The sequence below is a fragment of the Bos mutus genome, chromosome 6 (assembly GCF_027580195.1).
Source record: "Bos mutus isolate GX-2022 chromosome 6, NWIPB_WYAK_1.1, whole genome shotgun sequence".
Lineage (NCBI taxonomy): Eukaryota > Metazoa > Chordata > Mammalia > Artiodactyla > Bovidae > Bos > Bos mutus.
In genome coordinates, this window is record NC_091622.1 from 86313559 (window position 1) to 86340577 (window position 27019).

A 27019-nucleotide genomic window follows, 5' to 3' on the forward strand; every position below is an offset into this window, starting at 1 on the left:
ATTTCTAGAACTTCTTGATCTTAGACATTGTGTTGAGCTTCTCTGGGCCTGTTTTGTCATCTGTAAAATAGGGTTTAAATCCTCTGTAAAAAGGAAGCTGGTCTATGTCTAGTCCCTCAGTTGGGTTGATTTTGTAGGTGAACGTCAAGCTTCTTTAGCTGTATGTAGAGAAAACTGGGTGGGGCAAGAAGCCTGTGGAACCTTATTGATTAGTGAATGAGTTGGGTTTCATTGGTGCTGAGGATCATTTGTAGAGCCCCCAGCAAGGCACTGGCCTCATGGTGCAGGGCAACGTTGGCATCTTTGTGGTTAGTGTTGTGTGGTGTTGAGCACTGAATGTTAATTTACCATGTCAAACACCTTGTGCACACCTTGCTGCGTTCTAGAGAGTAATAATTGTTTTCATTTTCTAGCAAGAACCTGGTCTAAGCTGCTTTATCATGCAGATTGATGTGCTCAAGACCATGTTTTCCTTAAGGAAAGGTGTTGGGGCTCTGCTTGTTATTCCAAAAAAATTCCATAGCTCGGTGACCTCTGCCCCTGTAGGGATGACTGCACTTTTTTAAGGGGCCTGCAGTGTGCTTACTCTGGGACTGTGGGAAGAGGATGTGGATCATGGCCCCACTGACCAGTGTAAAATTCCTATGTAATCTCAAAATTTCTTTGAATATCAGAAGGCAAAGTCTTGTCTGTGGCATCTGTGTCTTTATAGATAATGGGAAGTCTATAGCATGTGTATTAGACAAGAAGATTCATTCTCAAATTGGGTATATATCTTGCTGATCTGTACATATCTATGTCCTCTTCAGAGCGCTTGTTAGATTTACAAGGAAGCTCTACACTTGCCTTGTATCTGAAGTGCTTATGCTGCAAGTGGAGAAGGGAGGAAGTCTAATGTGAAGATGCTAGGTGAATAGAATGAATTAGTTTATAAATCTATTCAGCAGTGGTACATGGCCTTCTACCATGTACCAGACACTATTCTGGGCCCTGGAATTAGGTTTACAAATCTACCACTTTGTAAATGGAATATATTACAAATCCATGTTCACATAAATAAGTAGTAAGAAGATAATGTAGGAAATACTGCTTTCTACAGAATTTTTCATAGTTAACAAAGCAGGTGAGACTGAAAATGGACCTTTGATATGTGAGAAGAGATGTTGGTTTATTGTATCCAGGGAAGATCTGCAAAGACAGAGAGAAGCAAAGGAAAGGAATGGTTTCCAGGGTATTTGTTTCACTGACTTATTTCATTTGTTAAAAGCTGCAAGTGAGATTGTTATCTAAAGATGTATCATAGTTAATGAAAAGCAATCCAATTTTTGAGTGAGAATCACAATTTCTGTATTTTCAGGCTTTAAGAACTAATCTGGAGCAAAGATGTCTGAATTTAGAAATGCCTAAAGGCAGAGCCAAATGGGATTAAATTTGTGACTGGGCAATGGATCGGCAATCTAGGGGGAGAATATATGTTGTGGTTTAAGGGTCATTGAGGTTTCCTGTGTTGAATAAAAAAGTCCTACCTTAGACCATGGTTACTTCCTGTAATTCCACTATTTGGAGATGCATTTCACTGAACCCAGGGTTTGTTCTCTATTAAAATATACCTACTCTCTGGCAGAGGTATGTATTCATTCCATGACAGGCAGAGTGGTGTCATAGAGAGAATGGTGGATTTAAAGTTGGGGAGTGGTTAATTAGGGTCTACCTCTTGTAGCATGTATGACCATGGACAAGGCTCATTACTTAATTCTTTGTTTAGTCTCTGTATTTCATCCATGGAAGGTAGATAAAGGTAGACCTCTCAGGGTTTTTGATAGAATTGAATGAGGATCTCAGATGTAATTATTCTTATACAGATGTAATTATTCGTATACTTCCATGACTATTCCAGGATAAAGTTGACCTAGCAAGATCTGACTATAGACTGAGTCAGGTCAAGAGATGCTCAGAGACTTCACGAACAGGAGAAAAGATTCTGAAAGGTATAGTGGAGAGAGCTAGAAACAACCTCATAGCTTCTTTGCTCTGCCTAAATATGATCAACAAGGGTGATGAATGTTGAAGTCAAATTATATACTTGTGCTTATTTATTAAACTGTCTTCGAGATCTTCAGAACCTGAAAAAAGCCGTCTTACAGAGTTTCTGGCCTTCAGTAATTTGCTGACCCTTTCCATGTGGTAGAAGACCGAGTCCCACATGATACTGGAGCCTCATTAACCAATAGCCAAAGAGAAAGTTTCTGTTATTTACTACATTTAGGTAGCATAGTCAGTAAAGAATTTGCCTGCAGTGCAGGAGACCCTGGGTTTGATCCTTGAATTGGGAAGATCCCCTGAAAAAGGAAATGGCAAACCACTCCAGTATTCTTGTCTAGGAAACACTATGGACAGAGGAGCCTGGCAGGCTATAGTCCATGGGTCTAAGGATTGGACATGACTTAGCCACTAAATCAGCACCAAGAAAGGTTCATCAAGCAGTTTACATTCTCACTTTAATTTTCCATTACTTTTTGTTTATCAGTTGTGGCGTTTTTTCTCTAACCTCCACATGTTCACTTTAATACTGTCATTCAATTTTAAAACTGGACACTGCTAGGTCACTTTGAAGTGTCATCACTGAGTATTATGTTTGCTGTACCACTCCGGAGGCAAGTGGGCAGAGAGACAGCACTGTCATTCTGGAGCTGATAACACAGAAAAACAATTCAGAGGCAAATAACATACTTTACAAGGAAAATAAAGAGAGAAAAAAAATGGACCAGATTTGGAGGAGTAGAGAAAAAAACCTGTTTGATAGAGTGTCAGTGACTGAAAGAAATACTTAAAAATCTTCTGAAAGAATCAAAGCTTTACAGCAGATTAAACAACATGAAAGAAAAAACTGCCATGATTTCGAGTGATAAAAATTGGCACGGTACCTTGAGTTACTGCCATTATTTGATTATTAAAAAATCTTTTTCTAGTAGAGGATGCAGTGGATTTATCATCTCCTGAATGGTGCTATTATTCAGAGTTGAGAATTATGTGCAGCTAAGTCTTAAGATACATCTCCTCTTCACCCCACTTTTATTTCCACAAAAGAGAAGAAAAAGAAATCATAGCAAGTGTGATGATATGAAACAAACAATAGCATGATTTTAATCCTTTTTTGCAGTCTACCTGCTTCTCCTTCTCAGTCGCCTCCAAGGGGCACCCTCCCTTTGCAGGTGCAAAGTCACCACCATGTGAGGCTACAAGCAGTGGCTGAAGCTGTGTCACTTCTCACACTTGTATACAAAATTCAGCCTCATTCTGATTCTTCCCAGGACCTAGTTTTCTTCATGAAGATCCCCTTCTAAACGCTAATGGAAAATTTGTCTTATTTAAGGGATAAAATGTCATTGTATAGGTTACTTTGATAGCTTCATTATTGCAATCATATTATAATTTTACACTTAAAGAACATCATTCACATATGAAGCCAAGTACATGGGAATTTTCCTCCCCTCCTAAGTTAAAAAAAATTTATAAGGCGTTTCAGGTATTATGATGGGAAATGGATTAGGAAAATGTAGTTCTATTTTTGGAGCTCTAATTTTTATATTTAAAGGCATTCCTGAGCTGTGCATGTTGGCAGATATATTAGTCATGTTATTTCTTGCTTTTAACACCTTTTATATTTTCAAAATGATAATATATTTATTTTTCATCACAAAAGTAAAATATGTTCATTTTTAGTAATGCAAAAACATGTAGCACATGAAAATCAAAATACCACTAATCTTATCTTAGAGATATTTTCTCAACAGTTTTTGGGTACATCTCTGTTTACACATATGAAATTTATTTTAGAGCTGGAATCATACCATAACCCTCTAATCTGCCCTTCTTAACTGAAAAACATAGTATGAATATTTCCATGTTATTAAACATAAATATAAACATCATTTTAATGGCTGCAAAATAGTTAATAATCTATAATTGGGCTTTTAAGTTGCTGTCAAGTTTTTATCATAAAGACAAGAAATGAACATTTTTGTTATTCTTTTGTGAAATTGCTTATTTCCTGATTATAGGTTTCTAATGGTGAAATATTCAAAGGGTTTGAACATTGTAAAGGGTTTTGTTTTGTATTGGCCAAGTAGCCTTCAAGAAAGCTTATCCTCGTTGTTACTATCATCATTGACACTGTCTATTATATAAGACTTTCACATCGCTGGGGCCAGCTGGATAGATTAACATAAAACTGATTACATTTGTATAAATCTGAGTTGTCTGTTAGTCTTGAAACCGTATATTTCTTGGGCTTTTGTATGTTTTTAAAAGAATGTTACCCTTAATCTTTTTTGGGGGGAGCATGACCATCTTTCTCTTCATTTTTTTTCCCCCTTTGGTCTAGAGTTTCCTTTTAAAAGAAAGAAAAGTATTATATGATATGGAGAAAGATCTAAACTGTGAATCAGAAAACTTGGTTTAATTTGGAGTTGGGATGGGGGGGCGTTGCCCTACTAAGGCTGTGTCTGTGAGTGTCTCCTCTCTTGTGCTTTTTTTCATCTGTTTAAGAGTTTGAACCTGATGCTTTTTGAATTTCCTTTCACCTCTGGGAGCATTTTGAGCAGGCGCTTTCTCTCTCTATTGGTAGTGTTTGTGGGATTTCGAATATTGAAGGCTTAATTTCAGTGTAGCTGTAAAATGTTAACTGCCTCCACTTTCCTTGAAAGGTTTTGTAGTTTATGCTTAAGAGACCCCTGTAATGTGGGCCATTTTTATGGAAACTTAATAAAGGGCATAAGCTACACAGATGTTTTAACATGTTCTAACTGGTGATTTCCAGAAATTAGTAACAGAGGGCTGGCTGTGCATTATATATGGATTAGTTTGAGATTACAGGGGAAGGCAAGAATAGAGGGAGGCCCTGCCAAGAAAGGGTAGATAAGAAACACTTTAATCCACAACCCTGAAATTAGAGTAGGAGTTTGATATGCTTGCGGTAGATATGCCAGGGCTGTATGTTTATTTTTATGGTTCTTCTGTAAAATGGACTTTCCACTTTGATTAAGACTTCAAGGGAAAGGAGAGAGGTTTGTGTTCAGTAGCACTTAATTATTTTAATATGGAACAGAGGGTTAATAATAATTACAGGATCTGTTCTGAGAGTTTTACTGAGTAAGGGTTGTGTAGTTAAAAATACTCAGAGCTAAAGGCCACTCTCAAACCAAAACATTCCTATGGTAGAAACTCTTCCTGCCTTTCCCAGGCTGTCTACAAAGTGGTCCAGTGATATGTGACATTGACAGCATCTGTGTAAGGCCTGTGATGGAAAGCCTGGATTCAGCCTCTCCTTGGATCCCAGGAAGTTGACTGTACACTGTGTGAACTGTCAGCTCTCACTGTGAGACCGGTTCTATGAGTGCTTATTAAAAAGAGGACTCATGAGAGGTACAGTCATGCTCAAGCAAAGCCCCTTGAACATCTGTAACTTCTCTTTGCAAAGAGATGGCAGTGTTTGGGAGATGCTGTTGTCCTATCAGTTCAGTTCAGTTCAGTTCAGTTGCTCAGTCGTGTCCGACTCTTTGCGACCCCATGAATCTCAGCACTCCAGGCCTCCCTGTCCATCACCAACTCCCGGAGTTCACTCAGACTCACGTCCATCAAGTCGGTGATGCCATCCAGCCATCTCATCCTCTGTCGTCCCCTTCTCCTCTTGCCCCCAATCCCTCCCAGCATCAGAGTCTTTTCCAATGAGTCAACTCTTCGCATGAGGTGGCCAAAGTACTGGAGTTTCAGCTTTAGCATCATTCCCTCCAAAGAAATCGCAGGGCTGATCTCCTTCAGAATGGACTGGTTGGATCTCCTTGCAGTCCAAGGGACTCTCAAAGAGTCTTCTCCAACACCACAGTTCCAAAGCATCAATTCTTCGGCGCTCAGCTTTCTTCACAGTCCGACTCTCACATCCATACAGGACCACTGGAAAAACCATAGCCTTGACTAGACAGACCTTTGTTGGCAAAGTACTGTCTCTGCTTTTGAATATGCTCTCTAGGTTGGTCATAACTTTTCTATCAGTACCCATTAATTTTCTTGTCAGACTTTTAGAGAAGAACTTTTATTCTCTCCTCCACTTTTGTATACAGAGAAGTTTGTGCAAGAGGAAAATAATTGACATGTGCTCAATGCAGCCATGTGTCTGCAACAGGCGGGCCCGGGACCCATTGTTCTGGTTCTCTGCTGGGGACACAAGCCCTGACTGCAGACATGAGGTGTTGTTCCTCCATTGCCTGTTTCACACAGATTCTGTGAGAGGTTCTCCTGTGCCCCATTTTGGACAAAGGAGTATCAACCTGTGATGTGACATTACAGGAGGATGCCACCAGGCTACATTTATGTCCTACTGCTGACATGTTGATTTGTGGGAAAGAGGACTTCTTGTTTTCTGTTAGAGTAAAACATGTCCTGCAGCAGACGTACCCATGGAGCAATTTCTATGAAGCACATTCATCCTTTCTAGTTAGAACCATTCTGGAAAATAAAAGAGCGAATAGAAATTTGGGGGAAAGATTTTTTCTAAGATTATTTTATTTTATTATGTTTCATTGAGGCATAGTTGACATACAATATTGTATTGGTTTCAGGTGTACAACATTATGAGTTGGCATTTATATACTTTATGAATTGACAACCATGAAAAGTCTAGTAACTGTCTGTCACCATACAGAGTTATTACCATATTATTATTGATGGTATTCCCTGTGCTATCATTACATTATGTGGTTTATTTATGTTAGAACAGAATTTTATACCTCTTAATCCCTTTCATCTACATCACCCACCCATCTCTCCCCTATTCTGGCAACCACTATTTTGTTTGTGTCTTTCGGTCAGGTTCTGTTTTGCTTGTTCATTTTGTTTTGTAGATTCCACAAGTGAAATTTATTTTGTAGATTCCATAAATGACATCATTTGGTATTTGTGTTTCCATCTGACTTATTTCACCTAGTGTAATACCCTTTAGATCCATCCATATTGTTACAAAAGGCAAGATTTCAGTCCTTTTTTATGGCTAAGTAATACTTTATTATATATATATATATATGTTATATATCACATTTTCTTTGTCCAACTTTAGGTTGCATTTATACTTGGCTATTGTAAATAATGCTGCAGTGAATATAGGGGTGCATATATTGTTTTGAATTAGTGTTTTGGTTTCTTTGTCCAAGAATCTAGAAATGGAATTGCTGGGCTGTGTGATTGTTCTATTTTTAGTCTTTTGAGGAACCTCCATACCATTTTCTATAGTGGCTGCACCAATTTACATTCCCACCAACAGTATACTGTTGCTGCTGCTGCTAAGTCACTTCAGTTGTGTCCAACTCTGTGACCCCAGAGGCGGCAGCCCACTAGGCTCCCCTGTCCCTGGGATTCTCCAGGCAAGAACACTGAAGCGGGTTACCATTTCCTTCTCCAAGGGTTCCCTTTTTGCCACATCCTCACTAACTCCTGCTAATTTGTTATCTTTTGATAGTAACATTCTTGACAGGTGTGATATCTCTTTGTGGTTTTGATTTGCATTTCCCTGATGATTAGTGATATTGAACACCTTTTCAGGTGTCTGTTGGCCATCTATATGTCTTCTTGGAAAAATGTCTATTCTGATCTTCTGCCCACTTAAAAATTAAACTTTTTGGTGTTTTTTTTTTGATATTGAGATATGTGAGTTCTTTAGTACTTTAGATGTTAACCCCTATTAAATATATTATTTTCAAATATCTTTTCCCATTCAGTAGGTTGTCTTTTTGTTTTGCTGATGGTTTCTTTTACTGTGCAAAAGCTTTTTATTTTGATGTAGTTCCATTTGTTTATTTTTGCTTTTGTTGCCTTTGCCTGAGGAGACAGATCTAAAAAAATATTGCTGAGACTGATGTCAGAGAGTATAATGCCGATGTTTTTTCCATGAGTTTTATGGTTTCAGGTCTTACATTTACATCTTTAACCCATTTGAGTTTATTTTTGTAAATAGTGTGAGAAGGTGGTTTAAAGTGGTTTTTAAAGAAGGTGGTTTAAAGCTAGTAGAAATTTTAGGGTTTTTTGGTTTTTTTTTGTAGAAAAACTAAGATATTAAACTTTCTAGAAAATTTTTGTCAGGTTATACTTTAAAATGAATTATAGAATATGTGGTAAAGGCTTTAGTTGGATCTAAACAGGAAGAATAAACCTCCCTTCTTAGAAAAGACTAAGGTATAATTTTGTACTTTAACCTTTCTTTCACTGGATTAATTAGTGTTCAAATAACCTGATATGGGCAAAGGTATTATTTTTTTTTTTTTTTTTTACTTTGTCCTATTATAAAGAAATTACAGACGAATTTGAGAGAATAGATTAAGAAAATCAATAATGACATGATGCTAAATTTTATATATTCTCTTCAAGATTTTTTCATATCATTTATATTTCTGGCACACTTCCTATGAAAGAGTACATGAAATTTTCTAATCTTACTTTTAAACAATTGGAAAGCGTAAATTATTTATTGTGTTACTCATAGAAGAATGTGATTAATATGAATTCACTCTCAACCAGGATTGAAAAAAATTTACAAAGCAGTTCTTCCTCTCCAAAGATGTAATTAATACTGGAATATTTCTAACTCTCTTTAATGCCAATAGCACTATACCCTGTATCTTTACCTTCACAGAAAGTGGGAAGTTGGAAATTGAAAAATAATATATTGATATTAAATTTGAGGATAACATCCATAAAATTAGAGTTAACAATTTTAGTTAAAAAATAACTTATTAAAAAAATAAGTTAAAAAAATTTAACTTTGTGGTCTTGTGACTGAATTTTGGTTTTGGTTTTGCTTTGTTTTTATTTCAGAGATGATTGTTGACCATCAGATTGAGACAGGCCTATTGAAACCTGACCTTAAGGATAAGGTGACCTATACTTTGCTCCGGAAGCACCGGCATCAAACCAAGAAATCCAACCTTCGATCCCTGGCTGACATTGGGAAGACTGTCTCCAGTGCAAGTAGGATGTTTACCAACCCTGATAATGGTAATGCAGGGGCCGCCTGACCGCTGCCCTTTCTTACCTGCCTTACTCACTTTACTCCACCTCTTGTCACCTTTTTTTTTTAAATCCCTCTTCTTATGTCTTCTTTTCTCAACTCATATGCCACAACCATTTCATAATGACATGTTTTAACCAACTGGGAAGATTTGCAGTCCTATTGGAAAGATTTCAGCAATTATGACTGTAGGCTGCAAATGCCAAGATGCCATGGTTGCTCCATACACCTCTATTCTGATTGACTGAGAGGGTTTGGTAATAATGCAGTGATGAATCAATTGAATGTTCCCAATGAATCAGCAGGCCTGTATATTATTGAGTACATCAAGGAATATGCTTTTGACTTGGTGGTTTGTCAGAATTAGGACAGACTAAGCTTTAATAGGTACTCCGAAATCTCGTATTGTGAAGTGTTTGCTTGATATATGAGATGGTGTCCAGCCTATAGATGGTCATTCATCAAAATAAGATTCAATATTATTTTTACTGCTTAAAAAACCAATCTGCTCTTTTGCAATGTGATAAATGTGAGAATTCAGGTAGGATATTAGCCCGATTTTGTAGCAATAGGAAAGGCACTATGTTTTATGTATACTCTTTTACATTTACCAGAATTTCTTGCAAAGTGTCTGGCTTCTGTATCATTGTCTTTGTTTTGAATAAATTTCGTAATTGGGTGTAGGCCGAGAAGGGAGAAGTTATTCTCATGAGGTATGGAAAATTAAAGTGTAAAGACTTGCTAAGCATTGGACTGGTCAAACGAGGCCTCTTCCATCCCACGCCCAATCTTTTTGGTGTTAAGAGAAATGAGTAGATAAGGGAAGTTTTAATTTGCTGTTCTCAGCTGTACTTTCAGAATAATATAAAACATGTTGTCATAGAAAAGATGGACTAAGTGAAGTGTATAAACTGAATTCTAACTCAGTTCACTCTATTTCTGGAAATTGAGTTTTCTTACTTAATATTAAAATTAATGGCTTTCTGGGAGAGAGCTTACTATTAGCAAACTTTGCTATATTTTGGAATCATTCCACATAGTTTTTTAAAATGAGTGTTTAGTAAGTCAGCAGAATCAGATGAAAAGTTCAATTCTGTTGAGTGACTTATATTTATGTAATTGCTGCTGTGTTTCTCTTTTTGAAGCGCAACAGGTTATAAATAATTAAAATAAGAATGCTCTTTAAAGAGCATTCACAAAAGGAAGAATCTAATCTAGAACATTCCTATGACAATTTGATGGTTCTACCATATCTGAAATATTGCTGCTCACAGGAAATGTTTTGATTTCTCTGCATCTCCCATTTTATTTATTTTTTAAATTGCATTTTGAACAGTTTAATGGCTGGAAATGTTACGTGATAAACAGTTTGTTGAAACTGATGTCACAAATAATTTTAAGAACAAATCATATTTTAAAAATTATGGCATTTAAAGTACAAGTCTGTTTTTTAGTATCTTATTTGTTAATCTCTGTCTCACATAAAATGAAAATTTTATGATTTGGAGATTTATTTTTTATCGTGAAGTCAGTGGTAGTATAAAGAAGCGAACATTGTTTTCAGATATTGCTATATTTGCAATGAGAAGAGGAATGAGTACGGCAGAGCAAGGGTACCTTCACCACCAGTGTGGTATGAGCTTAACTTTCCTGGACGTGTAGGTAGAGTAAAAGTTAGGAACAGTTGGGTCTTTGTGGCAGTATCTTGTGCTTTAGGGGAGAGTATTTGGATGTGAAATGCAATTATTGAGTTGATATTGCTCGTCATTCATCTTCTACCCTATCAGTAGATCTTTGTACTGCAGAGAAAAGTTGCAGTTGCCTTCACTACTGAGCTTCTCACATGTGCAATGCCTCAGATGCTGGGCAGAAGGCAAGCAGGAAGTGCAGGTGATTCTTTTTCTTTCTGACTTGTCAGCTGATCAGCTAATACCCTAAAGCATGGAATATGACTAGGCCTTTAAAACATATTTTGGCCTTTTAAATATCTAGAGGCAAGTTTTGCCTTGAGAGATACTATAAGAATGACTTTCAGGTGATTCCAAAATATTTTATTATAAATTATCAGATGGCAAATTTTTGATTTTCTAGAGGCACTTGTTCTTAACTTGCAAGTTTATACATATAGTTATCTTTATATGTTAGGATTTAAATACTTAATATCTTTAACAACTATGAAATGTTCCTAGGATAAAATTCTAAAATAAAAAGTATAGAACATTTTATACTACTTTAATAAATCAGAATCTTTTATCTATGGTAGTTGGAATAGATTCTAATACCTCCATGTAAAAATGTAGATAAACTTATCACCTTGGTTTTCTATCATAGACTATAAAATAGACTCAGAATGCTGCCAGTTTTAGTTATAATAATACCCGTGCAGTTAATGGCTGAAATCTTTGGAGTTACTCTAGATTAAAAATTTTTTCATTCCCTAGTCATATGCCACCTCTTATATACTTGCAAGGGCCAGTTGTTATCAGGAATTTTGAGGACTGTTAAACACAGCTACTATTAAAAATTAACATACAACTAGATATTATATATTAAAAATAATGTTAACGAATACTCAAAATGCATTATCTCCTTCTTATTTTACTATAGGCTTCCCTATAAAATAGTGTGTTACTGTTAACTCTTCCCAAATCTACATTCAGGGACTTTATACTGGAAGCTTGCAGTCAGTCCTGATGGTGGTATAATCACCATAGACATCAGCAAATACTACAAATCAGGACTTGATATATTGTTTTGTCAGTTATTTACAACTTTAAAAAGAGTTAGAGAAAATGCTAATAATGCAGGTTAAGCTTACCTATGTAGTATCTATAGCCGATATCTTAGCTTGGGCTTCTATAATATGTTACCAAAGATTGCTGTATATACTTAAAGAACAAGCATTTATTTCTCACGGTTCTGGAAGCTGGGAAATCCAAGATCAAGAAGCCACAAATGCAGTTCTTGGTGAGTGTCCACTTTGGCTTGTAGATGGTCACCTTCTCATTCTATCTTCAGGTGGGGGAGAGAAATCGATCATCTTTCTCCTATTTCTTTTTATAAGGATGCTCTTTTGGAAGCCAAAATTTATATGCTGAAATCCTAACCCCCAATGTAATGGTATTAGGAGGAGGGGCATTTGGGGCAGAGTCTTCATAAATGGAATTAGCACCCTTTACATTGAGGGTTATGGCACCCCACTCCAGTACTCTTGCCTGGAAAATCCCACGGACGGAGGAGCCTGGAAAGCTGCAGTCCATGGGGTCGCTAAGAGTCGAACAAGACTGAGCGACTTCACTTTCACTTTTCACTTTCATGCTTTGGAGAAGGAAATGGCAACCCACTCCAATGTTCTTGCCTGGAGAATCCCAGGGACCGGGAAGCCTGGTGGGCTGCCGTCTATGGGGTCGCACAGAGTTGGACACGACTGAAGCGACTTAGCAGCAGCAGCAGCAGCACATTGAGGGTTAGGATTTCAGCATGTGAATTTTGGGAGAATGCAAGCATTCAGTCCATAACAACTGTTAGAATGTGAGTCGTACAAGGAATTGAGGAAATAGTCTTTCAGTATTAAAAAACTATTATTCAGTTTAATAAAGGAATCACCCATGTCATTGATGATTGAGTCAATGCATTTTCATTGCTTCACTTTTGTCTTACTCTATAGCATATATGATAATGGATGTTCAACATGGGTGTTGGGCCTATGCTTGTTTGCCAGTTGCAACCATAAGTCAGCTATTGATAGAAGAGTTTGGTAAAAATCAACAAAAGCATTGTATGAGAATCAACTGGCTGTATACAGTTTACAATAGAGTATTGTATATTTATTATTTGTATGTATGCTATACATCTTTAAATCAGTAAAATTTACCACTCACACCCATTTGCGCTTGCGCGCACACACACACACACACACACACACACACACACACACGCACAAGTGTTTTCACCAGAGAGCTGGTTCTCAAACATTTACCAAAACACCCACTACCAGCCCACCACTGTCTATCCATGGCTAAATTTTTTAGGGTCCTGATGTGGCTTTGGATTCAAGATGATTGAATGATTTAAAAAGAAATGAAAAACATTTTTATTTGTAATAAATTGGGGAAGAATCAGGTTTATAATATCTTAATTATTGTGAAATTTCCACTTATCCAAGACATCTGTGAATTCTGGTGGATATATCTGCCAGGTATGAAATTTGAGGCAAGTGCCATATTTTATATATTGAGGCAAGCTCAATTTATTAATGGAGGCATTTCTATCAAGTTAGTGTCACAGGAAGAAAATTAATGAGGTTTTCCTTTCCTCTGGTGTTAGATTTTCCTTTACTTACTCTCTTTTTATTTCTCACTATTATTTTAGGCTGAACCATATACAGTTGCCATTTTTGTGGGTAAAATATAGTTGACTACCAACAGTTTCATATGGTTCTATTTAATAGTTTGGTCAGAGATACTTAGGTAATAATTCTGTATTATTTTAGTTTACTATGAAAGAATAACATTGAAGCCTAAGAATGTTTCTTAATAGTGTTTAAAAGTCAAATAAGATATATTTAGTTTGCATTTTATTAGAAAGTGAAAGTTTAGACTTAATTGGTATTTTTTCAAAAATATTTAGTAATATGTTTCTGACAAGGTTACCTGATAACTCTGTTTTAAAGAGCTATGTTTTATAGGATTATATGATTTTTTAAAATGTCATTTACCACTTAAGTGGATATTTGTGATATGTACTGTCTAACAAAAGATGGATAAGACCCAACTTTAAGACCAAGAACCTTAATTTGAGTATTCAGCTTTCACTGCCTTTATGGAAATTTGGGCAGTGCTCTCATGAATTTGTCCCTGGTGTTTTCCTGATTTCATTTCTACTCCCTAGACTCTCATAAAAATCCTTGCCCTCTGTGGTCTAGGAGATGCCCTTTACTGAGAAATGATTTTGGTTATCCAACTGGACCTAGACTATGAATTTCATATTGCACAATCCATTTTTATGACCCCAATTTTCATTATTTTTTAAGTGAAAAACTGTAAAGGTAATTTAGTACTTAGCTTCTATGTCTGTAAAACATAAAATGAAGATTAAATGAGATAATGCATGTAAAATGTTTTGAATGGTGATTGTACATAGTACCATCACTGTACTTTATACAGTGGTACCATAGTACCATCACCCAACAAATAATATTAAATTATATGTAATTATATGTATTATATGTTTAAGCACAGGTAAGGAAGAAAAATCTCATATTGAATGATGGTATTTGCTGGAGTGATATTTGCTCTATAACTTACCATTTGGGAAGAATCTCATGGATATATTGCTGATTTATTTCCTCTGCCCTTCATTAAGTGATACCATTTCACTAGCAGTGGGAGAGGAGGAAACTCTCTCATCACAGACCTCTTGCAGAATAGTCTGTCCCCATCATTGATTTTCCTCTTTGCTGGCTGTCAGGGAAACCCTAAACCACACTGAGAATCTAAGACTTAAGGCTTCTCCAGTAGGTAGATGAGGGTTTGGAAAAGGTGGTGGCTCCATGCCAGGGCAACTGCTGCTAGACATCATCAGGCTGCTTCTGGTGCACTGTGGCCTCTTCTGTAGTTACAGGGAGCCAGGGCCTGCTCCTGATGGCATCTCTGAATTTTATCTCAATTTACCTTCTTTTTTTTTCTATCAGTTATGAGAAATGCAATACCACTTGCTCCTACCCTGTACTTTTTCTGCAAATTCCTCTTTTCATTAACTTCCAGGCAGTATGCTGATTCCTAGCTCTTTCCTACACTGCAGTTTCTAACATTAGAACAGAACAATTTTCCAGGCATGAATCCTGGCGTGGATTGCCATGCCCTCCTCCAGGGGATCTTCCCAATCCAGGGATTGAACCTACGTCTCTTATGTCTCCTGCATTGGCAGGCTGGTTCTTTACTGCTAGTGCCATCTGGGAAGCCCCTTAAAAAGTGTGAAAAGTGAAAGTTGCTAACTTGTGTCTGACTCTTTGCGACCCCAAGGACTATAGCCTGCCAGGCTCCTCTGTCCATGGAATTCTCCAGGCCAGATTACTAGAGTGAGTAGCCATTTCCTTTTCTAGGGGAGCTTCCCAATCCAGGGATCAAACCCAGGTCTTCTGCATTGCACACGAATTCTTTACCATCTGAGTCACCAGGGAAAAAGTGTAGTCTCTTGCTATTACCTACAGTAACATAAATAGTGGTTAGCAACAAAACAATGAAAAAAAATCAGTGTTTTATTCTGTTAATTCTTGGCCCTATTGAAATGGAAGTGGAATTAGCTAGGCTCTCACTGCTTTGCATCTGATTGGAGGTTAGACATATTCCAGCTACTTGGTTTGGGTATTAGGTCAAGCTGCCTAGATGCTGGCACTTGGTAGATCTGGCTGGGACCACTGCCAGGTTTGGCAGCTTTCTCACTCCCTGTAGACATTCTTAGGTTTTATCTGGGTTTTGGATTCCAGCTTATCCCAGTAGTCTCTGTCTGGGTTATTCTACTCTGAAGTTCCACTCTCCCCTCCATACCCTTGAATTCAGACCTGCTCCCTGAATCAGTGGGGAAGGCAGACATTTCCCTGACTTTCCTCAAAGGTTCTGTCCCAGAAGTGGTCATCGTGTTTCTCCAGTTCTAAGATAGGTCAGCTCTCAGGCCTCCATCACCTTCAGAGGAGATTCAGCTTCCCAGTTGCCTTTCTGTGTATAATCAGCTCTTTCCAAAACCAGCAGCACACATCCATCTGTTTTGTTCAGAACTCTAATTCTCCGTTCATTTGCACAGCACAGATGAATGTCCTGGCCAGAATTCAATGAATGACCAAGCTCTTCTCAGCCTTAGATTAAATGAACCCATCCATGGAAAGTCACTAGAAAAATGCCTCAATAAATGTAATCTTTAATAACAGTGATGAAATAACAGTAGTATTTCTAAACCATCTATCAGACACTATTCTTATGTTATTTTCTTTTCCTGGGCAGGTGACTGAACATCCAGCTTTATAATGTTCAGACTGTTAAATAAACAACACAATTTTCTCCAAGAGTCATACTCTCTGAGTATTTGCTAGTCTAGTCTGCTCTTTATGGCAGTGAAGAGTCAGGCTTAAGAGATACAACACACACACACACACACACACACACACACACACACAAAAGAGATACAACACAAGTAAGTGTTTAGGTTTTGATATTGAAAGCCTACTTTATAATCTCCTTGAAGACACACCATCTTTTCCAAAGGCTTCATTCTAATCCAGGAGAAATCCTTAGTAGCATCATGAGTTTGAACAGTTTGCATTATCATAGTCTTAAGCCTCAGTTTCTATACCTGTAAAATAGGATAGTAATGTCTCATTCAACATATACAACCAGAAATAAATGAGATATCTTTGTGAGAAGTATTTAATAATCATAATGTGAGATACCGTTGTAAGGAAAACTATTATTCAGAAAGGTTTTAAGGGGAAAATGTAGTGCCTTTCAGATTTAAAACTGAATACAGAGCTTCAGTTCCCCACCATTATTTTGTATTCTTTTAACTTCTGCATCTTTTAGTTTTTTTTCCCTACTACTCCGTATGTGAAAGCATTCTTGGAGTTCTGTTTTTAAAACAGTGCTGCTTTCATTATCAACCTTACAGATGCCAAATAACACGTAAGGAGATGCCACTCATGGCTTTATAATGTTTTTAACTTAGGAGTATGAAGATTGACTAATATGTCTGAGCAACAATAGTTCTTAGCTATCAGTAAATAATATTGGAGAAGGGCATGGCAACCCACTCCAGTATTCTTGCCTGGAGAATCCTATGGATCGAGGAGCCCCATCGGTGAGTACAGTCCATAGGGTTGCAAAGAGTTGGATACAACTGAAGCGACTTAACACACACATTAATAAATTATATATATATATATCAGGATGTTGAAATAAACATATTTAAAATTTTTACTAATTGCCAGTCTATTTTACAAAACCAGGGTCTATAATGGAGTAAAGGAATGGAATAATTCTTATTATCTTATCTTACCAAATAAGAATATTTCTTCTCCATTACTTTCTTTCTCTGAAAAGGAGTCCTTAACTGATTTTCTGCTGCCGAACCAGGAGTAAATCTTCTTCCGAGGCTTGAGATCTTGATGGAGATGCCCTTGTGAAATCTCACTCTCCCCAGCCTCAGGTTACTCTAAGAGCAGACAGGGGAGTAGTTGTATATCCTACTCTCTGCCCTGGTCCCTATAAGAGAGAAATAGAGAGGAGAGGAAAGGGAAGCAGAGGAAAACGTGAGGAATGAGGGAAGGCAAAATGGAGACGTGAGATGTGAGCACTGTGTACTCTTTACCATGTCTCCCAAAAAGAAAAAAGGGAGAAGAAAACCAAAGTCTTCCTAGAATAACTAAATATATCTCATTTCACTCAAACCCTGTTTCAGTAAAAGTACAAAGGACAAAACGGAGATATTTTTTTTCAGGTTTGTGAACCTGATTTCTTAAAAATGACATTTTGAAATTAAAGCTGCATCAAATGAGGCCAAGGTTGCTGCCTTCCATGTTTTCCAACACCCTTGAATAAAGGAAACATTGTTTTATCAATAATAGTAGTAGTAATAGCAGCAACAGTATTACCTCCCATTAACTGAGCACCTATTATACACCAGGTATTGCTCTCTAGGATGTTTTTATTTATTTGATTTTCATACCTATAGTTTATTTATTTATTTACTTTACAATATTGTATTGGTTTTGCCATACATTGGCATGAATCCACCAGGGGTGTACATGTATTGTTTTTAAAGTTTCTATATTGTATCTCCATTTGCAGATGAAAAGCCTGAAGAAATATAAAATAAAGAAACCTTAGAAATGTGAAATAACTTACCCAAACGCATAAAAATAGAGGAACCTAGTATACTTAATAACAGTGTTCTGATTCAGCTACAGTGATCATGAGCTTCCTCAACCACAATTTATTTCCCATACATCAGTGAGTCCAGGGCTCTCACTTTGTGTAATATTGTGATGTTAAAAGAGCTCTGAGGTCTTTCTATGTCTAGGCAGAAATTTATGTGAAAGATGGCAGTTGGACATCTTTATTGGCTTTCCAAATGGAGATTTCTAGGCAACATGTCATGTGTTTATGGGTGAAATAATGCTAAACTCCTGAGCTAAATTTCTTGGCTAAATAATGGTGTGGAATACATACAACATTGCAATCGTGAAAGAGTCCTAAAATTTTAACAGTAGTTAATCATCTTTTTAAAAAGATTGTTAAAAAAAATTGATAGAGAAGCTTTTTTTGTGGCGGGGGGTGGGTTATTTGCATGATTCAAGTAGGGACACCCTTACTTGAACAGATTTAAGATTGATGGTTTTAGACAAGTTTATTCTCAAGGAAAAGATGAATCATTACAAAAAAATCCTGTTCAGAACACCTTTTTCTACAGTCTAGATATTGGGAACCGTCTCTCAGAAGTCTTCAGGGTTTTATCTTTCCTCATCAAATCACAGTAATATAAACCAGTTTCTTGTTTATGCCGGAAGCCAGGCAAAAATGATTTAAAAGAGAATATATAAGATAGTAGCAAAGCTAAGTTGTTTATTTTGTAGCTTAAGTGTAGAAGAAGTACAATGAAAGCATTATTTGGAAAAGGCTTACATAATATATCATTATAATGGTATAATCATAAAGTTTGGCTTGGCTTTAAGAACAGCTTTTTTAACATTTTGTCTATGGAGTAAATTTGTGACGAGAAGAAAAGCAACATAAAAGGGTTATAGAGTTTGTATCTCTTCCTGCACAGAAGTACAGGGAGGGTCTAACAATCAAAATGTTGGAATTTGCCAATACAAGTAATGGATGCTGTGAGCCTCCCAGTTTTCATGAGGGTAAGCAGCCAGATGGCTCCAATCAGCTTTACTAAAACACAGGTGCCAAGCTTCTATGGGCAGTTTCGTTTTCATGCTTGTCTTTGGAGCCAGATTCTTTGCCAGTGTGTGCCAGGCTCCATTCCACTGTCCCTTTGATGGCAAGGCTCAGCATTCATGGAGGCTGTATATGCAAAAAGGTGTTTCCATCTTTAGTTCCCAACTAATAACACACTGACATGCTGTGGGGAAAGTGGAGGGAAGAGAAGCTGTCTGGGGAAGCTAGTCATCAGCATCTGAGTTTTGGAGCAGATTTATTTTAGGAGCAGGCCATGGTATCAGTGATAAAATTTGGGTAACTTTGTATTGTCCAGCCGCTGAAGAGTGTGAAGGCTCTTTTTAGTTTACTTTGCATTCCTAACCTCTGTCTGCTCTCACTGAACTGGAATTTTGGTTGGTTCTTTCTTGGGCCCAGATAAATGGCAGCCAGTAGTCTGGGCTTCCTTCATGTCCTTTAGCTAAGCCTGCAGGAATATTGGCTCACAAGCAGGTCCCCTTACTGTCAGAAGAAATAGGAGGTGAAAGTTGGCCTGTATGACAATATATATTTCTATATGCCTCTCTCTTAACAAAAGCAATTTTGGAATTATCTCAACTGGTTCATTTCCCTTTTTCATTTTTCTTAGTGTGATACAAACTTGCAAAGATGTTCAATTATGGGAAACAATTAAAAATTCAGATTGCAAAGAAAAAACATCAGATTTGCCTCAAACAGGTGTTGGCACAGATGGCCCACTCACAAGTCCTGGCTTTATTTACAGCTTTTAAACACAGAAAGATAAATTGACAAAAATGTTTCTAGATTTTATAATGTGCTGAATGCCCAAATTTGCCATCAACTTACATTAATTTGTAATTGATTTAATTTGGAACTTGACCTCCCCAGTCACCAATAGCCTTAAGAGCACTATTTGTCTGTCCTGTCACTTGCATACTTGTGTGAATAGATTATCTAATGTTTGGTTCTGTTTGATATGCTTGATTTGTTACTTTGATCATTTAACAACTATATTACTAAGGGAAAAAAACTCTCTCAAGTCAAATTGTATGTAGTCTGATGGTTAGTTATTTCCAACCTCATTGTTGTTCCTTAAAGGATAATTATGCTGCCTGTTTCTTACTAGGAGTGGGGCATTTGATGAGAATAGCAAAACAGATGACATAAAACCCAAATGCAACTATCTCCGGGCTGAAGTTGATGGTGTTCTCCAGTTGATTAAAAATATTTGGAGGAACCATACTATATATTTAGCCTACATCATTATTCAGTCTCTGATGTGCTCTAAGATTTGGCGTGGGTGCACCACATATTAAAATTAGACTAAAAATAAGGATTAAAGAGCAATAAAATGAGAACTAATGTGCCATTCTAAATGGATTTGTATTACGATATTGATTTATCTATATCCTAGTCTCATGTTGCTGAAGGGCTAAAAAACAGGAGGCAAAGGGTATTAAGAACCAGTTTTATATTCATCAAGGAAAATATTTCCTAAGTCAAAATATGAGATGTTGCTTTATGCTTTGGGTAGAAGATCCATAAAAGGGGATGTTGGACAGATCACAAGAGAGTGCCTTGCTAATATAACACCTTGCTCCCTGTGCCTTGCACAAGTGTGTGTGACTTCCCTCTGTGTGTGCTTATGTGGTGCAAGATTATTAACAATCATGATCTTACATCTTGAGATTAGTGTTCATTATGTAAATCTTCTCTCTGAGTACAATCCATGTTTTGTGTATTCGTGCTTCAGGGTGGATCAGCCATTGGTAGTTGGGGAACTATGATGATTGAATGTAATTTGTTTCAGGCTCTGAAATTCTGTGTTGGGATTTGTTCCATCTAAGAATGCAGGGTCATGGGAGGGGGTGTGTGTCAATGTAATATGTCATTGTTCTCCTTTAACCCGCTTGTGTGATTTGCTTTAGTATTTTTTTCTTCTTAATCAATGCTTTCATCCTCATCCTTGCTGTGGCTGCTCATGTGTCCTCCTCCTCCTGTCTTCTGCTTCTGGCACTAAAGCCCGCAGCCCGCTTGAGAACTCAGTGCCCTGCCTAGCAACCCGCACCTTGGATGATGACCCCCGAGTGCGGCGCAGTCCCAGCGTGGGATGGCTAAGTAAGTCAATGGCCGGGAAAGGGCAAGGACGGTGGCGGTGGTGGCATGGGAGGGCGTGAAGACGGGGCTTATGGTAACTAACTGAGTGAAAGTGTCCTCAAGAGTGCCTGAAAGGGTAAGGCTCACAGATTGCTAAATTCACAATTATGGATTCATCTCTTCTACTAGCAAAGAGGACAGTAATAATGTATTCTCTGTGTGACCTGCCATCCTGAATTAAGTTGAGAACTTGTAAGCCAGTGGAAAGAGTTGGAGACGAGGGACTGGGCTTGGCACTGGCAATGTCCCTCCGTGGAACATTTATCAGAACCTCAGTTTCCTCGTGGGGGTGATGATGTCATATTTTCTTATTTCAGAGGATTGTGAGGAAGATATCATGAAGATGAGGTCTCTACAGGAGGTTTGAAAGCATTCAAATGCTGGTCAAGAGGAAAAACTTACCAAGTTAGTGGTTTAAAAACCCCTCAAGTACTGCTTAAGTGCCAGAAAGGCAATAGGTGCTACAGATGAAAATGTAGCATAAGATAGAATCTTTATTTTTGAAAACTGTTTGTAAAGAGATAGAATATACATACCTAAAACCAAAAGAGAACGTGTACCCAAAACACATGAACTTTCCCCTGTGATTTCCAAATTTGATTATATGTGATAAAAATTACTTTTAGTTGTGAAGAAGCCCATTCATGGTGACACCATTGGGCTTTTAGCTGTAAACTGTTACCTTTCTTAAAATGAACCTATTGATTAAGCTTTTTGCTTAGTGTAAGGAAATTTCTCTTACTGGAGATGTTTTCTCAGATGACTTAATGGGGGAAGTTTTACTTCATCCTAAAATGATGTTTGTTGTGGTCAATTCTTCTAGGATTTATTGGAGTGAATTTGATCTTTTTAGAAACTGTAGTCATAATATCCATGTCCCATAGAAATATAAATATATGTCGTCCATGTCAGGCACTGTACTTGACACTGGGTATTTTATAAATGTATAAGTGAGTCCTTGCCCTCAGCAGGGCTTCCTTTTTAGTGAAGAAGGCAGGTAAAATGGATAGCAGTTGTAGCATATGTTAGGTAAAATGACTAAAAGTACATACTCACCCACACACACCCACACATACACACCTACCCACCCCTCTCCACACCCCACAAGATTATGGGAACATCTGCTGGGCCTGGGAGTTATGATGGTAGAAGAGGCTTTTGGACAAGATGATTTGGGGGTTAATCTTGAATAAAAAAATAAGAATTTGGTGGCAGGAGAATTGGGAGGAAGGGCTACTTACTGAACTACTAACTTTGCAATTATTTCTGCTGTACAGTAGGCTGAAGAAGCTTGAATGATAATTTTGTATATAATAATGAGTAGGCAAACATTAATTCATCACTTTTTTGGTACAATCCTTGAGCTAAGGATTGGTACCTTTATGGGGCACCATTTAATTTTCTGAACAATCCTGTGAAATGTCTATTGTTATCCACAGTTTACAGATGAAATGGGGATTAGGGAGGTTTAATAACTTGCCCAAATCATAGAGATCATTAAGTATCTTGGGTAGGAATTGAACTTCATCATTCAGTAGTTTCATCTATAACTTTGATGAATAGTGTCTTACTGAGGTTCAGTTCAGTTCAGTCGCTCAGTTGTGTCCGACTCTTTGCGACCCCATGAATCGCAGCACGCCAGGCCTCCCTGTCCATCACCAACTCCCGGAGTTCACTCAGACTCACGTCCATCGAGTCAGTTATGCCATCCAGCCATCTCATCCTCTGTCATCCCCTTCTCCTCCTGCCCCCAATCCCTCCCAACATCAGAGTCTTTGCCAATGAGCCAACTCTTCGCATGAGGTGGCCAAAGTACTGGAGTTTCAGCTTTAGCATCATTCCTTCAAAAGAACACCCAGGACTGATCTCCTTCAGAATGGACTGGTTGGGTCTCCTTGCAGTCAAGGGACTCTCAAGAGTCTTCTCCAACACCATAGTTCAAAAGCATCAATTCTTCGGTGCTCAGCTTTCTTCACAGTCCAACTCTCACATCCATACATGACCACTGGAAAAACCATAGCCTTGACTAGATGGACCTTTCTTGGCAAAGTAATGTCTCTGCTTTTCAATATGCTATGTAGGTTGGTCATAACTTTTCTTCTAAGGAGTAAGGTATAAGAAATTCATATGGTTATGTTGCCAGAAAGACTTATTTACCTTGCAGTGAACCTTCAACAATCACTTGATTTTCTCTGCAAAAGTCATGCATTTCTTTTAATAAACTTTTTTTTTTCTCAACTGGGGAAAAAATAAATTCAGGTACAGAGTTTAGTCACTAGAGTTTGGAGTCAGACAGAAGTGGATTTGAATCCTGCACCTACCATGTATTAACTTCTTGACTTCGGGCAAGTTACTTCTCTACTGTACATTTGGGTTTACATAAAACCCAGCCATAAAACTGGGTTAATCTTACCAACATAGGATTGTTGTGGGAATTAAATTAGAAAATGTATAATGCTTAGTGTATTGCTCAGCCCTCAATAAATATAGCATTTACTGTTATTAGCCAAGTGCTTATAGGAATTGCTTAAGACATTGTAGCTACTCTTATCCTTTTAAAGTTTTATTTATTCCATGTCAGGTATTTAGACATTGATATACTATTGTGGATAAAGTATCAAGGAAACTGACCAAAATGTTCATTTTGTTCATGTTATGGAAATATGGCAACTATTTGGAAATTAAGACCACACCCTGGGCCAACCCTTCTAAGAAAACATTTTAGTCATGAGAGAATAGTCTGTTCATTTTCTATTTATATGATATATTCTCTCCCTAAACAAACAGCTTTGATATATCATCTCAGTCACCTTCCCAGAGCTTCCTGTTACCTATAACATCAGTTCAATACACTTAATATACACATATAAAAGAATAAAGATGTGCAAAGTGGTGTTAAATCTTGCTAGTATCTTACCTGCCTGCTGCTGCCGCTAAGTCGCTTCAGTCGTGTCCGACTCTGTGCGACCCCATAGACGGCAGCCCACCAGGCTCCCCCGTCCCTGGGATTCTCCAGGCAAGAACACCAGAGTGGGTTGCCATTTCCTTCTCCAATGCATGAAAGTGAAAGGTGAAAGTGAAGTTGCTCAGTCGTGTCTGACTCTTATCGACCCCGTGGACATCAGCCTGCCAGGCTCCTCCGTCCATGGGATTTTCCAGGCAAGAGTACTGGAGTGGGGTGCCATTGCCTAGCCAACCTCATTTTCATCTCTTCTTGGTACAAAGCTGTATCTAATCTGCTTGTCCTTTTTCTCTTGGCTTATATTGTGGTGAGCCCCACTTCTGTGCCCTCTTGCTTGGCCCTTCTGAGAACACCTTTTTAAGTATGGGATCCAAAACTACTCAGTAAGGCCCAAATGAAATCCCATTTCCTTTTATAAAATTGTTCTCAAAAACACAAAAGATTTTTTCAGGTCCTGTATGTCATAGTTCCTGATGTCTGTGCTTCACAGTTGAGGATTTACTGTGTATTGTTTTATGTAGCTGTCTGATGGTTCATTATTTGCATTTTTTCATTTCAGTTCTATAAAAAACTCCTTTTGGTCAGGGGCTGGGTATCATGCTTTTGGATCCCCTGCAGTGCATTGTACAGTCTTGAAACATGGGAGTTGTACAGTAAATATTTATTAATCCTTGACACTCCAACATCTTATTAAGAGTAACCAGTAGCCCAGTTTTCATTAGGGCCCATCTTGACCACAGTAACCAAAAGTGAATATAGTTTACCGGGAAAAATTATTTCCCAGTATTTCTGCTCACTTCAGTTTGATGAGTTTTGATCAGTTCATTCTAATAGTCAACATAGAATTATTTTTCAATAATAAAAACACTGCCCAAAATATCACCTAAAAACAGTTTTGTGGACAAGGTTCCATTAATTTAATCTTTTTGTGTTCTTAGAAAAGATACTCTAAAAGATATTTTCAGACAGTGTTAACTTGAAATGACAGCTGCCTTTAACAAGCTACCTTTAAAGTTGCTTTTGGGAAGTAAGCTCCATTGTGTGCTTCTTATCTTAGTTGTCACCTGAAGCAGATGTGAGCTTACAACTCTTACTCATTTTAACTGCTGCTAAGGTATTGAATTAGAAGTTGGAAAAAAAACAAAAATGATTTCCTCTTAGAGATCTCCCCAGCAGGTCTAAAACCAGTCTGGGCCACTGAGAACAAAAGAGAAGCTTTTACCTCTACTTTTCAGGACAAGTTAATACCCACCTAAATGCCTTGCCATCATTAGAGCATAGGTGCGTACCCTGTCTTGCTAGATTCGGAATGGCTCTCCACTCTGAGTGCTTATCTCTGAATTCAGTTTGATGGCTAACAGCCCACATCCTCTGAGCCCCTTAGAAAACACTTATGTCTTTTTGCAGTTATTGGCAGTGGAGATCAGCTGCTTCAGACCCTTAGGTCTGAACTTTAGAAAGAAAATGAGGACTTAGGGTTTTTTCCTGCCATCTTCTGCAGATTCCGGCATCTGTCTTCACTTTGCTTTGTGTGTGTTTTTCTGTCTAGTTTGTAAGTCTACCAGGCAAGGATCTCCTGGCCCAGCTCAGTGTTTTGTTTTGTAGGTGCTTATCTAGTGGTGATATTATTGTTATCCCAAGTATTAATATTAGATAATATTTTAAAAAATGAAACCACGGTGGTATAATTCTATAGATTCTTGTTTTATCTTACAACCAGGTGTACAGTTAACATTAGAATTTAAAGAACTGAAATCTAAGTGGGGCTCTTTTGCTTTAGGGGGAAAAAAATGTGTGTGTGTGTTTTTTTCCCCTCTTTGTGGGCATTTCTGGAATTAAGCAGTTCAAGTCTTTTAACTGTTGGAAAGTTTACTGATAAAATAAATATTGTAATTTTCTCTGGCTCAAGAGTTTTCTTAAAGAGTTTTGGAACCTCTTTACGAAAGTCTTGAGCCCAGAGAGTTCACTTAAACAGGTTCAAGTCAACAAACATTCCCCATGCTCTTCCTCTTCTAGTTTCATAGTCCAGTGGGAGAGAAAGAAGCGAAGGAAGTTCCCAGCTGACAACACTTCTGAGAGAAGCAGAGCCACCACCAGAGTATAAGGGCAGACCTGTTTGTCTGCAGCCTGTAACATCGTAGAATATGTTATACTCTCTGAAAATGCTTGTCGGGAGAATGGATAGTGGGGATAAAAAACAAATTGGGGGAATTATTCTTCTCGGGAGAGGTAGACTTTTCAATGAGCCATAAAGGGTGGACCGTCCTCTGTACATGAAAGTTGTAGTGAAAGCAGGATGAGACGTGGAAAGGTGATACTATGCTGAGGGAAAAGTATAAAAGCAACTAGGTTGTTGAGAACAGAGAAGAGTTTGTGTGACATGGGATAAATTCACACATTTAATTAGCAGACAGGGCATGAGAACTGAATATATGAGTGTTAAGGTGGTGAAATCATGAAGCTGTTTTATGGAAGGTCTGTGAACGTTGGTTAGCAAGAGCATAGCATGATCAGAGGGCTTCCTCTGTGGCTCAGCGGTAAAGAATCTGCTGTAATGCAGGAGGCATGGGTTTGATCCTTGGGTCAAGAGGATCACCTGGAGAAGGGCATGGCGACCCACTCCAGTATTCTTGCCTGAAGAATCCCATGGACAGAGGAACCTGGCAGGCTACAGTCCATAGGGTCGCAAAGAGTTGGACACGATTGCAGCAACTGAGCACACACACAGAACTGTGTACTAGGGAATTAATTATTAGTAGGGAGAAGCCTGAAAGTAGGGAGAGAGTTAGATGATTGCAGGAGATCAGTTGGAGAGAATGAGGATCTGGGCTAGGATTGTGACTGTGGGGATGGAAAGGTGGTGATATTGCATGACATGTGAGGAGATGGCGTCTGCAGGACTTGGCA

General features: G+C 37.9%; 1 protein-coding gene across 6 annotated transcripts in view; it reads left to right on the forward strand.

Annotated features, from left to right (window-relative positions):
* Positions 1 to 27019, forward strand: part of SLC4A4 (solute carrier family 4 member 4) — a 362219-nt gene that overhangs the window by 162811 nt on the left and 172389 nt on the right. For all 6 annotated transcript variants that reach the window (XM_070372496.1, XM_070372497.1, XM_070372498.1 and 3 more), the window contains one exon: positions 8863 to 9042. In XM_070372496.1, the coding sequence (XP_070228597.1) occupies positions 8863 to 9042 (180 nt within the window). The remainder of the gene's footprint in view (positions 1 to 8862; positions 9043 to 27019) is intronic.